At 50.8% G+C, this 16256-nt stretch overlaps 1 protein-coding gene and 1 pseudogene across 6 annotated transcripts in view; one reads left to right on the top strand and one right to left on the bottom strand.

Moving 5' to 3' along the window:
• Nucleotides 1–16256, top strand: part of CUX1 (cut like homeobox 1) — a 465449-nt gene that overhangs the window by 367043 nt on the left and 82150 nt on the right. For 3 of the 6 annotated variants that reach the window (XM_064375703.1, XM_064375704.1, XM_064375702.1), the window contains exons 12-17: nucleotides 5202–5260; nucleotides 9317–9365; nucleotides 11061–11157; nucleotides 12184–12855; nucleotides 14337–14402; nucleotides 15626–15727. In XM_064375703.1, the coding sequence (XP_064231773.1) occupies nucleotides 5202–5260; nucleotides 9317–9365; nucleotides 11061–11157; nucleotides 12184–12855; nucleotides 14337–14402; nucleotides 15626–15727 (1045 nt within the window). The remainder of the gene's footprint in view (nucleotides 1–5201; nucleotides 5261–9316; nucleotides 9366–11060; nucleotides 11158–12183; nucleotides 12856–14336; nucleotides 14403–15625; nucleotides 15728–16256) is intronic. The other 3 variants (XM_064375707.1, XM_064375706.1, XM_064375705.1) reach the window with 1 other exon arrangement.
• LOC135274686 (small nucleolar RNA SNORA48) lies at nucleotides 9545–9642 on the bottom strand (annotated as a pseudogene).

Genomic DNA, 16256 nt, shown 5'->3' with positions numbered 1-16256 from the left:
CAAAGTGCTGGGATTCCAGGCGTGAGCCACCACACCTGGCCAGACAAGTGCATTTTTCAGGAAGATGACCAGTTCCCAGGTTCTCTTTCCACAGCCTTGGACGTGCCCTCGACAGTGAGAATCACTCCAGAGCACATGTGCTCTTTCTCTCTGGCCCTGTCAAAGAAGAGCAGGAACGCTGGGAGGTGACAGGCTAAGATCTGGAGACCTTTGCGAACAGAGCCCCTGGAGATACAGAACCAGAGACTCTCTTCAGATCCAATTTAGCCAGATTCAACCCCACCTAGCAGGGATGCAATAACTGTAGTAATAAGGGCGGTAACAGTACTAACCACCATTGACAGAGCACTTCACCATGTGCCCAGCACCGTACTAAGCTCTAAGTACCCAATACTTTATTTAATCCTCACCAAAGTGCTGTGACATATAAACATGATCCCCATTTTATAGATAAAGAAACTGAGGCTTAGAGAAATCAAGCCTGGGTTTATGTATTTGTTTTTCAAATACAAATCGTTTCACTGTGTTGCCTGGGGTGCAATGGCACAGTCACGGCTCACTGCAGCCTCCACCTCCCAGACTCAAGTGATCCTCCTGCCTCAGCCTCCTGAATAGCTGGGACTACAGGCACATGCTAACATGCCCAGCTAATGTTTTGATTTTTTTGTTTTTGGTAGAGATGGGATCTTGCTATATTGTCCTGCTTGTCTTGAACTCCTGTGCTCAAACGAGCTACCACACCCGACCCAAGTTGTTGAGTCTTATCTAGGTTCACCCTGCAAGTACGTGACAGAGTCAGGATCTGTTGGAGTCTGGAGCCAAGGTTTTGCAGGAGTCTCTGGCTTGTCCTGGCCTCTCTGGAGTCTCACTTCCTCCCTGCAGGCAGGTGGGGCTGGCGTCAGTTCTGTCAAGATCCACACTGAAGGATCCCTGAGATTTTTTTCTTTCTTTGGGTAGTCGGACACATCTGCAGAAGTTTTGCAGCCACGAAACCAGGTAGCGTATGAAATGCTAGGACTGAGCGCAGGTTTGGCATACCACGCGGCCAGCGGTAGCGCAACTGAGCAAGAGGCGTATGTCTTCAGAGACACTAAGAAACCAATGTCCCCGTCGCCCGTCCCAGGGTCAGAGTCTCTGAAACCAGGCTTTCCAGGAACCCAACAAGGAGTTTCTGATCAAAGAACCGTGCTGAGGACAGTTGGTCTTTTTTCCACACTGGGCATTTCCTGCATCGGAGGCCAATGGGAACCCTGCGCCTGCAGGTTTTGAGATATGGCTCTCACAGCAGGGCCACTGGAACAGAGACTTCCATGGGACCGGATTATAGGCGCTCTGCCAGCTGGGAGAAGCGTCATCAGGCAGCCTCCCCTAGGCTCCATCTAGCTCGTCTGCCCAAGACAGGAAATGTCATCTCAGGTTTACAGAAGAGATCTTGGGAACTTCCTGATTAAACAGCCTCCCAGGTAGATGGCAGAACTCTCGGTGGAAGCTGTTTAGCTCTCAGTAAAAACCCACGTCCAGCTAAAATACAGTCATGCGTCACCTAACAGTGAGGCTGCGTTCTGAGAAATGCGTCATTAGGTGAATGCGTTGTTGTGCAAACATCAGAGTGTGTACTTGCACAAACCTAGATAGTAGATGTATTTTTATTTATGCATATTTTTCATATGGAAAACCAAATGTCCCAGCACCGTTACTAAACAGTCATTTCCTCTGCTGCATCCGCAGTGCCTTTATAAAGGACCGTACATCAGCTTTCTCTGTATGTTCCATTAGAATCTTATGGGACTTAGGCCAGGCACGGTGGCTCAACCTATAATCCCAGCACTTTGGGAGGCCCAGGCGAGCGGATCACCTAATGTCAGGAGTTCAAGACCAGCCTGGCCAGCATTGTGAAACCTCATCTCTACTAAAAATACAAAAATTAGCCGGGCATGGTGGCGGACACCTGTAATCCCAGCTGCTTGGGAGGCTGGGGCAGGAGAATCACTTGAACCTGAGAGGCAGAGGTTGCAGTGAGCTGGGATTGCACCACTGCACACCAGCTTAGGTAACAGATCAATACTCCTTCTCAAAAAGAAAAAAAGAGTCCCACTATCAAGCGCCCAGAGTTGCCAACATCTGCACTGGTTCTTTGCTGCATGCAAACCCTTTAGTAATTGCCGTTATTCCCATTTTACAGATGAGAAGTTAATTAACTTGCTCATAGGCACCCAGCTTGTAAGTGACAGACTCAGGCTCCAGGCTCAGGCCGTCAGCCTTCTTGGTCTGTGCCATGCCAGGCTGTGAGGTCCTCCGTGTTCTCCTCCTTCTCTCTGCCTTATTCCCAGCTGTCTCTTGTTCTCTGGATATGACCATGTTTATGCGTGTTCTGCGTCCAGCCTCGGTGATCGTGACTGTCTGACGTGCATTTTGGATCCCAGAGACACTGAATAATCTCCTGCAAGGGAGTACAAGTACCTGAGTACTTCCTGCTATGTGATGACAGGGAAGAGAATGAAGTAATCACTTCTTGACAAGCACCTTCTGAGAATCTTTTGTAGAAAAATGAGTGCCTTCTACCTCCTGTTTATTAGGACTGAGAAAACCATTGTAATATAAAAATTTGGCGGGAGGCTTTCAAAAGGACTTAGGGCAGAGCAATTTCATGCAGTGGGAAAGGCACACATGAGAAATCGCCAGCAAAGGTAACAGAAAAAGACGGGCCCAATGAAGGCTGGCAGCTGGAATCCCAGTGCTTTGAGAGGCCAAAGCGGGAGGATCGCTTGAGCCCAGGAGTTTTAGTTAATTAGTTATTAATAATGTGTGCTTGCACAAACCTAGATAGTATATATATTTTTATTTTTGCTTATTTTTCATATGGAAAACCTAATGTCCCAGCACCATTATGGAACTTCAGTCATTTCCCCTGCTTTCTCTGTATGTTCTATTAGAATCTTAGGGACTTAGGCCGGGCACAGTGGCTCAAGCCTGTAATCCCAGCACTTCGGGAGGCTGAGGAAAGCAGATCACCTAAGGTCAGGAGTTCGAGACCAGCCTGGCCAACATGGTGAAACTTCATATCTAATTATTATTGAATAATTAGTTAATCACTAATTATTAACTAATTAGTGATTAATTTGTAAACAGCAGACAAGTTGGGATTTGGATGGCGTCATCTCCTCCCCAAAGTATAGAATGCTCTCAGTTGACTGTAAACAGTGGTCTTAGCCATGGCCTATCAAGCAGAACCTGAAAGGGCACCTACAGCTGGGCATGGTGGTTCATGCCTGTAATTCCAACACTTGGGGAAGCTGAAGTGGGAGAATCACTTGAGCTCAGGAGTCTGAGACCAGCCTGGGCAACATAGGAAGACCCCATCTCTAAAAAATAAAAAATAAAAATAAAAATAAAGAGTAGCCAGGCATGGTGATGTGCATCTGTAGTCCCAGCTACTCAAGAGGCTAGGGCAGGAGGATCTCTTGAGCCCAGGAGTTGGAGGCTGCAGTGAGCTATGATCGCACCACTGCACTCCAGCCTGGGTGACAGAGCAGCACCCTTTCTCTTTAAAAAAAAAAAAAAAGAAGAAGAATGACAAGAATGACATTTGTTCACCTCTAGCTTGGAAACACGCGGAACGGCCAGGGCACCCTCCCAGCACCGCCCCTCCATGTTCTTGTTTTACGTAGAGTTGCCTCATTTCCTCCTAGGAGCTACCTTTAGGAAAGATCGAAAGCAAACTAGTCCAAAAACACCTTCAGAGAAGAAAGCACCCCCTACGGACCACCCCACAGCAATGGCTCTGCTAGCAAGAGAGCCCTGCAGAGCTGTGGGCAGAAACGGTCACATCAGTCTGGGTGCGGTGGCTCACACCTGTAATCCCAGCACTTTGGGAGGCTGAGGCAGGCGGATCACCTGAGGCCAGGAGTTCGAGACCATCCTGGCCAACATGGTGAAACCCCGTCTCTACTGAAAATGCAAAAAAAAAATTAGCCAGGAGTGGTGCTGTGCGCCTGTGATCCCTGCTACTGGGGAGGCTGAGGCAGGAGAATTGCTTGAAATTGGGAGGCGGAGGTTGCAGTGAGCCAAGCTAAGATCACACTACTAATGCACTCCCGCCTGGGCGACAGAGTGAGGGTCCATCTCCACACACACACAAAAAAACAGCCACGTCAATCCCCAGTGGGCTCACAGACCTTTCTGGAGCCCATTGGAGCATCACCGTACTTTGGAAATGTGCTATCACTCTCCTAGGCCCCTGAGAGGGAGCAGCATCTCTTGGGCAGAGTCCTCCCCGCAGGACCAAGACCAGCTGGCTGTCAGGGAAACCACCAAGCACCCAGCTGAACAGGCCCCTAGTCCTAAAACCCAGCATCCTGGGTTCAGGAGTGCAAAGGCTTTTGCCCTGATGCCTATTTGATGCCTACTCTCAACACAAAAAGGCTGTGTCTCTCGTTAGCGGGGGTGCCCCAAAGGTGTTGACAACCAGCCGGATGAGTCCCTCAGCCTAACATATTTTGTTTAAAACCACATGCTGCTCTTCAGACACCAGGAAAGCCTCTCCTCCTTCTGTTTGCTGTTTCGTGGTGCTTCCTACGAAGTAGACCTTTCCTCCTCTGGTTTTCACCTCTGCAAAGATTCTTCCTTCTGTTTTTTTTTTTTTCTTTCAGGGTGGAGGGTGCTTTTTTTTTTTTAGAGGCAGGGTCTCCACTCCTCACTCTGTCACCCAGGCTGGAGTGCAGCAGCACAATCATAGCTCACTGCAGCCTCCAACTCCTGGGCTCAAGCGATCCTCCCACCTCAGCCTTCCAATTAGCTGGGACTACAGGCATGTACCAATGTGGCTAATTTTTTATTTTTTGTAGAGATGGGGCCTCACCATGTTGCCCAGGCTGATTTCAAACTCCTGGGCTCAGGCAGTCCCACTTCAGCCTCCCAAAGTGCTGGAATTACAGGCGTGACACCCAGCCTTCATTCTGTTTGGCTAAGTTGTACATTACAACCTTATAGCAACCTTACATGCATTGCCGTACCTGGGCACGCGCTGACACTGGGCAGGCCAGGAGCGTGAAGGACAAAAGATGTCCCCAGCACTGTCGACTGCCATTCGAAAGGGCTGGCTTCCCCTCAAAGGCACAGCTGGCTGTTCGGTGAATGCCGTCGTGAGATCCGTCATCCTGTTGTCAGACATGGCCACTGATCAACTTCTTCTCTGTTTTCAGCAACTGGAAGAAAAACTCAAAGGCCAGGCTGATTATGAAGAGGTGAAGAAAGAGCTGAAGTAAGTACGGAGACCCCTGTGGCCCCTCACGAGCTGGGGCGCGTTAGGGCCGTCTGCTAACAATGCCAGGCCGGTGACAGGCAGCCTTGGCCCCCTGCCCTTTGGCCCAGCAGATGCCTGTAAATTCAGCCAGAGCTCCGCCACTCCATGGTGTCCTGGGCTACCCAATGCTGTGGACATTTGCACTCAGGCCTGTCCCTGAATTCTTTGGACTTTTTCTAAAAGCTGTGCAGTTCAAGTATTCCAGAATGCAGGGGATCAGGGGCATAGCGCCTTTACAGAAACGATCAAATAAGACCTTGTTCTGCAACTATAAATGCCCCACACAGAAGCAGAGCACAGGAGGGAACCGTTTTCGGGTTGAAGGCGGGCGCATGGCCTCACGCTGCCCTGGCCTCCTGGACTCGGAAACTCCATCTTTCAGTCTCTATTCTCCATCTGTGAGGCTGTAGCTGAAAACTTGTCATCTTTTCAGGGCTAACGATGGCATGCTCAGTTCTCAGCCTTCAAAGTTCATACGTGGCCACCGGCCCCCACTGCTGCCTCCTCTCCCTGAGCCCGCTTTGGCACTCTGGAGATCCCAGTCCCTGGTCCTTACCTGTCCCCCCGCATCCGTCATGCCCCAGGCTCCCTGACCTCCCTAGCCAGCCTGGAGCCTGTGGTCAGTCCCTCTGTGTGCACACAGCTCCCCCTGGACCGGCAGCCATTCCAAGCCCCCTGCTGGCATCCTCGCTTCACTCCTAGATTATTAAACGCTGCGAATGAAGGTTACCTAGGGCGTGGTGACTGGCCCCACGGGTCCCCCTGTGCTTCTCCCTGCTGGTGCTCTGCTAGTTTGGGGCTTCCTCAGGGGTTTGTCCCTGCCCTCATCACTGTTACCCCAACCTCTAACTGCAGACACCCCAGCCCTCTCTGCCAGGGATGGACTCCCTTCGCTTTGTCCCTGTCTGGAACCCCGCCTCTGGTCTTGGGCACCACCTCCCATCTCTGCACACTGCCCCCTCTCTGCCCTAGACCTCGGATCCCTTCCTTCCTGCCCCCTTCTGCTGTCCCATCAGCCCCCTTCTCGCTGCTATTTTCCATTTCTCCTTTTAAGATGAGCCCACACCCACTCACCAGGTTTTCTTTGTATTGTTAATTCCATTCCGATAAGAAAAGCTCCTCGGGCGTGACCAGCCGCCTTCTCTCGCCTGGCACCCCTAGCCCTGCTGGCATCTGCTGGCCCTCGTAGTCCCTGTCCCCACCATGCTCTCCCCTCGAGCGGTCTCATCCTCTTTCCAGCTGCAAAGCCTCTGCCGGCACCTCCTCGGACAGACCCCTACACCCCTCTCAGTTCCAGCCTCTGTAACTTATTATTAAACATTACCTGATTAACCTTCTCTACCTGCCAATCTTATCCCGATCTTTCCTTTCCTTCTTTTTCCCTCTTCCAAAAAAAGAAAAGGAAATTGGGCCTTCTAATTTTGAGTGAGAGAAACCCTGCTGTGAAGGCCTTTCCCGGCCGGGCACAGTGGCTCACACCTGTAATCCTAGCACTTTGGGAGGCTGAGGTGGGTGGATCACCTGAGGTCAGGAGTTCAAGACCAGCCTGGCCAACATGGTGAGACCCCATCTTAAAAAAAAAAAAAAAAGAAGGCCTTTCCCAGCCCCACCCTGCCTGAGAGTTAGTATTCCTCTTCCTCCTCCTCCTCTTCCTCCTCCTTCTCCAAGTTCACCTCATTCCCTGGGAGCTAAGGCTTGTGGCTCCAGCCCACAGCACATACCTGTCTACTCCCTCCTATCCATCCCCCGCTGGGCCTCAGGCTGCCCCTACCCCACTACAGGGCTGCCTCATCAGCCTCGCCTGTCACAGCATTCCTGCTGACCCTTCCTTTTGCATCTGCACACGACAGGCCCCGCCATCATGTGCATGCCTGGAAGCCCCACTCAGCTGGCTTCTTTGCCCAAATGTGCTCCTAGCTTCCCACTCGCTTCCCGGTGAACCAAGGGTGCTCTTGAGCTCTTGCAGATGTCCCCTTCCCATCATCGTCCCATTTCCACTTTCCCACCCCCACGCGACAGGCTGTGCTGACCTCAGATCCTCATGCGCTGCAGCATAAGACACCGTGTCCCTTCAGGGCCCATTCTCAAATGCTTGTTCATCATGACGCTGAGACGTGGTCTCCAACCCAACAAGATCCCTCCTGCTGGGGTCCCCACAAGTTCTATCTCTTAGTGGACCACTTGGAGTCTTGCCTATACCCGTAATGGCCTGTAAATTTCCTGGAGTACGGACCAGGAGTGGTTCTGATTCTCCATGGTGACAAGCAGATAACAGGTTGCTGGTAAAATGTGTAGAAGAAAAGACACGTGGTCTTTTATTATATAATTCTAAAGAAAATAGGAAACAAAGGACAGGATTCCATCTTATGAAACCCCTTTTGGCCGGGTGCAGTGGCTCACACCTGTAATCCCAGCACTTTGGGAGGCCGAGGCTGGCGGATCACCTAAGGTCAGGAGTTCGAGACCAGCTTGGCCAACATGGTGAAACCCCGTCACTACTAAAAATGGAAAAATTGGACGCGGTGCGGTGGCTCACGCCTGTAACCCCAGCACTTTGGGAGGCCAAGGTGGGCAGATCACAAGGTCAAGAGATCGAGACCATTCTGGCCAATGTGGTGAAACCCTGTCTCTACTAAAAATATAAAAATTAGCTGGGCATGGTGGTGCATGCCTGTAATCTCAGCTACTCGGGAGGCTGGTGCAGGAGAATTGCTTGAACCTGGGAATCGGAGGTTACAGTGAGCTGAGATCTCACCACTGCACTCCAACCTGGTGATAGAGTGAGACTCCATCTCAAAAAGAAAAAAGCAAAAATTATCCGGGTGTGGTGGCACACACCAGGGGGACAGAGGCCGAAATCGTGGCTGCAGGGACGCTGTGAAGGTCCGGTTGTCTCGGTACCTGCAAGTCGTAAGTCTCACGGTGCAGCCAGCCTGGTCTGTGTCTCACTCTTCCATGCTTGGTATTTCAAAGAAACACTTGCAACTCCTGGGAAGCCACATAGCCTTACTTCCCCTCTTCTCCCTGGTAAACTCAGCAAAAAAGGGACATCCACAGCAAAAGGAACTCAAGACACAGTAATAATCCTGGGGACCAGGACCCATTCAGGCAGCCCGGAGACTTTAGTGATCAGGGCACGGCCCTCTTCAGTGCCAGTGAGAACAGGCAGGGAGAAGTCGCCCTCTCTTACCACACCTTTATCATTGCGCTCCCTCCCCAGCCTGGCGCTGCAGAGGGGGTCTGCCCACCTCGCTTCTGAGCCATCCGAGTCTAGGATGTTGCTCTTTGCCTATGTCCCCTGGTCCCCAGCTGGGTGCCAGTTACGAGTGAGGTGTGGGCAGTGGCCTCCCTGGTGGGTTCCTCTCTCTCTGGCTTCTCCTTACAACTTTTTCCTTCCCTTTAAGTTTTACAAATAGATTCCTCTTGCAACAATGTTATGTCTGTATTAAACTTTAAAATTATACTCTGAACAGACCTGGTGTGATTCCATATGGGATGATTTACATGCTAGGCAAGAAACTTTTGCCAGCCAACTGCTAGTTGAATAGTTATTCTAGAGACATTATCAGATTCTATTACTGCCAGGGAAGTTGTTAAAGTTGACAGTTCCTCAGTTCCTGGAGAGCAGGAAATTGTAATGTTAATGCTTATTAATGTGGCTGTTGTCAAAAGTATAAGTGGAAAATAACCTCTCTGGGCCGGGTGTGGTGGCTCACGCCTGTAATCTCAGCACTTTGGGAGGCCCGAGGTGGGCGGATCACTTGAGGTCAGGAGTTGGAGACCAGCCTGGCCAACATGATGAAACTCTGTCTCTACCAAAAATACAAAAATTAGCTGGGTGTGATGGCACATGCCTGTAATCCCAGTTACTTGGGAGGCTGAGGCAGGAGAATCGATTGAACCTGGGAGGTGGAGGTTGCAGTGAGCCGAGATCGTGCCCCTGCACTCCAGCCTGGGTGACAGAGTGAGACTGTCAGAAAAAAATAAAATAACCGCTCTGTCGTGCTCTTGCAGCATTCTGAAGTCCATGGAGTTTGCACCATCCGAGGGCGCTGGGACACAGGTACGCGTCTGATTCAATGGTCTGTACCAGCGGTCTGGCTGCTGGTCACTGCTGGTCCCCCCGGCCTGCCCCACTATCTCACTGTTTGTACGAAGCCTCTCCCTTACAGCCAGTGAGTCATACTTCAGGAACATTTAACCAAGTTAAAGCAAATTATCTTTTTTTCTCTCGTTTTTTTTCCATGTGTCCAAGGCATGAACCAGGCATGGGCACAGATCAGAAGCCAAGCTGGGGATGAACAAGGGATCACTTTGTAAAAAGCAAATTATCTTTAACTAAAAAGAGGAGCAAAGAGAAAAGCTAGCATTTTCCAAACTGGTAACCGAAGTGAAATTGTGATTTCACTTAAGCAGTTCTAAGTACGTAAATAAAAAACAATTTCAGATTGTGTTTAAGAAGTACAGGCTCAGTAGCTCATGCCCGTAATCCCAGCAATTTGGGAGGCCAAGGCAGGAGGATCGCTTTGAGGCCAAGAGTTCCAGACCAGCCTGGGCAATATAGCAAGACCATGTCTCTATAAAAAATAAGAAAATAGCCAAGTACCGTGGCATACGCCTGTGGTCCCAGCTACTTGGGAGGCTGAGGCAGGAAGGTCACTCGAGCCCCATAGTTCAAGGCTATAGTGAGCTACGATTGCACCACTGCATTATTCCAACCTGGGCAACAGAGTGAGTCTCTATTTTTTTTTAATTGCATTAAAGAGCAGCCAAAAGTGGATTGGTTTAGGAACTTTAGTTACAAGCTACCTCAGTAGAGAAGGCCCAGGAGCAGAATGACAGGGGCCCACAGTCATCTGGTGGCTGATTAAAATTGACATCCCTGGCCAAGTGCGGTGGCTCATGCCTGTAATCTCCACACTTTGGGAGGCTGATGTGGGTGAATCACTTGAGGTCAGGAGTTCAAGACCAGCCTGGCCAACATGGTAAAACCCCATGTCTACCAAAAATATAAAAAATTAGCTGGTCTCCCAGCTACTCAGGAGGCTGAGGCAGGAGAATTGCCTGAACCCAGGAGGTGGAGGTTGCGGTGAGCCGAGATCGCGCCATTGCACTCCAGCCTGGATAACAAGAGCGAAACTCTGTCTCAAAAAAAAAAAAAAAAAAAAAAATTAGCTGATCGTGCTGGCACATGCCTGTAATCCCAACTACTCAGGAGGTTGAGGCAGGAAAATCGCTTGAACCCAGGAGGTGGGAGGTTGCAGTGAGCCAAGATCATGCCACTGCACTGCAGCCTGGGTGACAGAGCAAGACTCCATCTTAATAAAATAAAATAAAATTGACATCGTAAGTGGAATCTGACTCCTGATGCCAGAAGACAGCCAACATCTTTGTGGCTGGCAAAAAAAAAAGTTCCCTTTACAGTTACTTTTGAACAGGGGTTTGTGGCTTGGCAGCCAGTCCTATGGCTGAATGAGGCGGTTCAGGTCACTGGAGTTGAGGAACAGATGAGAGAATAATTAATTGTTTAGAACCTATGCAAGTCTAAGAAAAATGACTTCTACTAGAATCCATTCTTTCTAAAGGGAACTTGTTTTTCACATGTGTTAAACGTCTTGGGGAGAAATCAGCTGTCTGTAGCCCACTTGGGAGTCAGATTGAGAGCTGGGTGGGAACTTGGACAGACAGGGGGAGGTGGGGCCCGGGGCCTGGTGGCCGGCCCTGCAGTGAGCCCTCCCCGCTGCTCTGCCCCGTCTAGGATGCAGCCAAGTCCCTGGAGGTGCTGTTGCTGGAGAAGAACCGATCGCTGCAGTCTGAGAACGCCGCGCTGCGCATCTCCAACAGCGACCTGAGCGGTAGGTTGGCCGGGCCTCGCGCGTGTGCGGTGCTTGGTTCACTTCCAGGGGTCGTTCGAGGAAGAGAAAGGTGAATCGTGAGTCTGGGCAGATGCACGGCCAGAAAAGCGCCAGTTGACGGAAACTTTGACTAACGTGTGTTGGGTACCCTCCTCCCCACCGCTCCTCCCTTCCCTTCCCCACCCTGCTTACAGCTGGATGCCGAGTCAGGCCAGCCGCAGAGGCTCTGTGGATGTCAGTTAGGGGCAGTGGGGCTGAAGACCCCCGGAGGGACAGCTCGGAGGGCGTCGGCTTTTCTGATCTGTGTCTAGTTGTGCTGCACAGGGGCCAGGGGCACTGTGAACCCAGCCTCGCTCTGGTGGTGTTTCCAGGGATGGCCCCGGCCTGCGGGGTCAAGTAGAGGTTTTTCTTCCTTGGTCAGGTTTCCCCTGGGGACGCGTCCCCCATCCTTAGCCTTTCTTGGCTCATCCCACAAACGGTGGCGTCACTGACTGTGCTTCTGGTCTGGGCAGGTGGTAAAATGCGTACGGGTGTCTCGGGCTCCGATGGTATTGCATTCTCAAAACGGGTGTGCGCCTCCAAATCGAGGGGGCTCGGTACGGTGCAACCGCCTCAGAGCAAGAGGTGCGAGCGGATCCATTGGTCCTAAAATGTCAGTGTTTGCTGCTTCTCCGGCCGGGGCCAGCGGGCCCAGTAGGAGGCCTGCGACCCGTCAACTCTTCCCTGTGTGTGTCGCCGGCTCCTTGTCACGCTAGGAGTTTGAATCTATGTCAAGGGGACTCTCCAGGCTGCAACGTACAAGAAAGGCGCAAACATGAATGCATGTTGCTTGTTTTGGGAAGCCTCGTTTGGCTGACTTACAAATTGAATCGGAAAACAAACCAAGCCACCTCATTGGCCCTTGTAAAAAACCCGCACTCGTTTTTGTTTTCCCGCCTGCGGGGGCAAACTCTTGCATTTTGCTCTTGCTTTTCGTTTCCCCCTTTGGAATCCCCCATAATGCATTCTGTTTGCCCTTCCTTGTAGGGTCAGCCAGGAGAAAAGGTAAAGACCAGCCTGAAAGTCGGCGCCCGGGATCTTTGCCGGCCCCCCCTCCTTCTCAGTTGCCCCGCAACCCGGGGGAGCAGGCTTCCAATACTAATGGTACACACCAGTTCTCACCAGCGGGGTTAAGTCAAGACTTTTTCAGCTCATCCCTGGCAAGCCCCAGCCTACCCCTGGCTTCTACAGGAAAATTTGCACTAAACTCTCTTCTCCAGCGACAGCTAATGCAGTCCTTCTACTCCAAGGCTATGCAGGAAGCCGGAAGCACAAGCATGATTTTTTCAACAGGTCCATACAGCACAAACTCCATATCTTCCCAAAGTCCATTACAACAAAGCCCAGATGTCAATGGCATGGCCCCATCCCCCAGCCAGTCAGAAAGTGCTGGGAGCGTCTCCGAGGGCGAGGACATGGACACTGCAGAAATCGCCCGGCAGGTCAAAGAGCAGCTGATTAAGCACAATATCGGACAACGGATTTTCGGACATTACGTCTTGGGACTGTCTCAAGGGTCCGTGAGCGAGATTCTGGCCCGGCCCAAGCCATGGAATAAACTGACTGTTCGCGGCAAGGAGCCATTTCACAAGATGAAACAGTTCCTCTCCGATGAGCAGAACATCCTGGCCCTCCGTAGCATCCAAGGCAGACAAAGAGGTGAGAGACTGGCGTTGGGTGGTGCCAGCGTGTGAGCCTGTCATGGAGTTGCACGCGTGTGTGTGTGTCTGTGTGTGTGTGAGATGAAACATTTGTGCATCACATCAGGTAAAGCTCTCTCTATTCTGCCACATCCAGAGCTCAAGGGTGGCCCGGCATGAGTTAAGGCTGTTAGGTTTGGGAGATCTGGCCTTTGAAACGCACTCAGCACTCCGCACTTAGGAAACCCAGTATTTCCATACCGTAGATCGTATCGGAGGGAATTGCACTACTTGGCACATAGCATCTCGGTATGCTTAGTGGCCATGGGTCCAATTGGCCTTGGGGGCTGGTCTCACTTTTGGGAGGAGCCCTTGGGACCCCTCCAGCCCCATAGCAGCAACGTTGACTGGGCTGGATCCTCATGCAGAGCTGGTTCTGTAGGGAGAGCACATCACGGACACCTCCCCTCTTCCTACCATGAAGAAGAGGGCGTGTCCCGTGGTCACTTTCCCTGCATCATTCACGGTCCATTAGGTGATTTGTGTAGCCTTATGAGCAAGACAGGCTCGTCTTGAGTAAAATACACAAAAGTTTTATTCAAACACCCTTCCTACCCAACCCTCCGTAAAAAGATAAAATGTCAGTCACATTCATAATTTTGAAAATCCCAGCGAGGTGCGGTGGCTCACACCTATAATCCCAGCAGTTTGGGAGGCTGAGGTGGGCGGATCTCTTGGGTCCAGGAGTTCAAGACCAGCCTGGGCAACATAGAGTTTGTATTCTTTTGATCTACACAAAAATCAAAAGATTAGCCAGGCGTGGTAGCATGTACCTGTGGTCCCAGCTACTTGAGCGGCTAAGGCGGGAGGATGGCTTGAGCTCAGGTGGTGGAGGCTGCAGTGAGCCATGACTGAGCCACTGCACTTCAGCCTGGGCAACAGAACGAGAGCCTGCCTCAAATTAAAAAAAAAAAAAAAAATTCCTGTCTTATTTAAGACCAGGGGATCAATGTGCCGTGTCAACAGAGCTATAGAGAGGGCATTTCATCAGACATATTTGAAACACCCTGAGATTTAGACTCAGGCGGAGCAGGGAGAGGTTTTGAACAGCACCAGTTTCCACCAAGAACATGCAGTGTTTTATGAGGATGTTAACTGAAATTGAATGTCTCTGGATGATTAATGTGAGCTTTGTTCTGGGGGCTGGCGGGTGATCCTCCTTCAAGGCAGTCCCCCCATCCCTTGGACCTCCCTGGCCCTGGTGCCGCAGGTCACTCCTAAGGTTTCCCCGATCTCCTTTTCCAGCAGACCCACGGCCTCTGTGGGCCGGTCAGCCAGGGAAGGGCCTCTCAGAAGATTCTAGAAACTCCCAAGTTGCACAGGCAGCCCTGAGCCCTTTCTTTAGCGACAGGCGGCTCAGATTTCATGTCACACAGCCCATATCGTCAACACCACCATTCCCCTGATTGTTTTGTTCTTACCACACTTGTTTTTCAACAGAGAATCCAGGCCAGAGCCTGAACAGACTATTTCAGGAAGTACCGAAACGAAGAAATGGGTCTGAAGGTATGTCGCAGGCAGGTGTTTTCTTTGCAGTCAGTAACCTAGGGAAGCAGCATGTCCTTAGCTGTGTATTTGGGTTAAAACTATGCCATGTGATTCTGGCCTGGAACCTGATGGAAAAACAGCTAGTAAGTATAAAACAAGGCACGGGTTCAACCACACCCAGCCCCTTCCTCCTGAGCTGCCTGCCTTCTCCCAAGCGCAGGCAGGGGTAAGAAGAGTCATCCGCCAAGCTAAGCCCCCCGAGTCTGAATCCCAGCCCACTCCAGATCCTAATTACCCGGTCTGCTATTTCTCAGATAAGGTGAAAGAATAACAGCAGTTGCTCTGAGAAAAGGCAGGTGACCCCGTCACATTAAATACTGCTGCTTCCTTGTATTTTTAACTTGGAAACACGCTCGAGGTCCCACGGAACGGACGCATCCCACATCGTCCCGGTGGCAGACTTGTTTTTAAATGGTGGTATGCCTGTTTTGAATGCAGTGGTTCCTGTTTAGGAAAGCAGTGAGAAATTAAACTATCCGGGCGGCTTCCAGAAAGAGCTGGGGCCGGCCCCTGGGCCACCGTCACTTTATCTCGTCTGCAAGTGTACCTGCACCAAACATCACCACATGGCCGAAAGAATCCATCCTCACCCCTAAGGAATTCCCGCAGGTTCCTATCCTCCTTTGTAAATTTTACAAAGACATAATGTGATCATAGATGCAAACAATTTTTCAAGTTTAGCCTGTCTTTTTTCACCCTGTGCATCTGAATGATGATAGAGAATCAGCCTCAAACCCTCTGCCCTCCTTTCCCGTTGATCCCGCGTGGGACGCCAGCCTCCAATAAAATCCCACCCCAAGGATAGTCAGTCCCAAGCCACAGCAGTTGCTCCTAAGTGACTCAGGAAAAACATTCCCTTTTAATCACTCACCTTTTATTTATATATATATATATATATATGGATCAAATGATCAGTCCTCCCGAGTACTAACCCACGGGTGGTGTCTGGCTCTGGCAGAGTAACCTTGACCGTAAGGTCAACTGAGCAAGAAACCCCTCCTGCCCAGTGTCGCTGTGAAGTCACACTCACAGCAAACACAGGCCACTGGGAGGCCACATCTGCCTCCTTGTGTCACTGGCCTCCACGAGGTGGGGCTGTTTATCAGAATGATGTCATCGCGCAGCGCTGACTTCCATCCAAGGTTTGGGTTTGATGTCATTGGTGCGACTTCTCCCTGCAGGTAACATCACTACCCGGATCCGAGCCTCCGAGACTGGCTCCGATGAAGCCATCAAGTCCATCCTAGAGCAAGCCAAGCGGGAGCTCCAAGTGCAGAAAACTGGTACAGCTTCCATTTCTTCACCCACTGTCTTCCAAACTTAATTAAGAGAATTGTCATGAGTGCTCTGGTCAGCGGTAATTAACTATTTTTTTTTTAAACAATAATGAACGCCTGTTCTCAAGCATTTAGGCGCATAGAGAGAAGCGGGTCTGTGTGATCTGCATTTGCCTAATAGTTACCTTTTTTTTTTCTTTTGAGATGCAGTCTCACTCTATTGCCCAGGCTGGACTGCAGTGGCGCAGTCTCAGCTCACTATAACCTCTGCCTCTCAGGTTCAAGCGGTTCTCCTGCCTCAGCCTCCCGAGTAGCTGGGACTATGGGCACATGCCACCATGCCCAGCTAGTTTTTGTGTTTTTAGTAGAGACAGGGTTTCATCATGTTGGTCAGGGTGGTCTCAAACTCCTGTCCTCCAGTGATCCGCCCACCTCAGCTTCCCAAAGTGCTGGGATAACAGGCATGAGCTACTGTACCTGGCCCCTTCTTGCAATTATTCACAGAGATTACACTCCTCAGCTTTGACAGAACCAC

This window comes from Aotus nancymaae, unplaced genomic scaffold (assembly GCF_030222135.1).
Source record: "Aotus nancymaae isolate 86718 unplaced genomic scaffold, 86718_ANA_hifiasm-v0.15.2.pri h1tg000012l, whole genome shotgun sequence".
Classification (NCBI taxonomy): domain Eukaryota; kingdom Metazoa; phylum Chordata; class Mammalia; order Primates; family Aotidae; genus Aotus; species Aotus nancymaae.
Note: the sequence above shows the minus strand (reverse complement) of the source record. Positions and strands in the feature narration are given on the sequence as shown.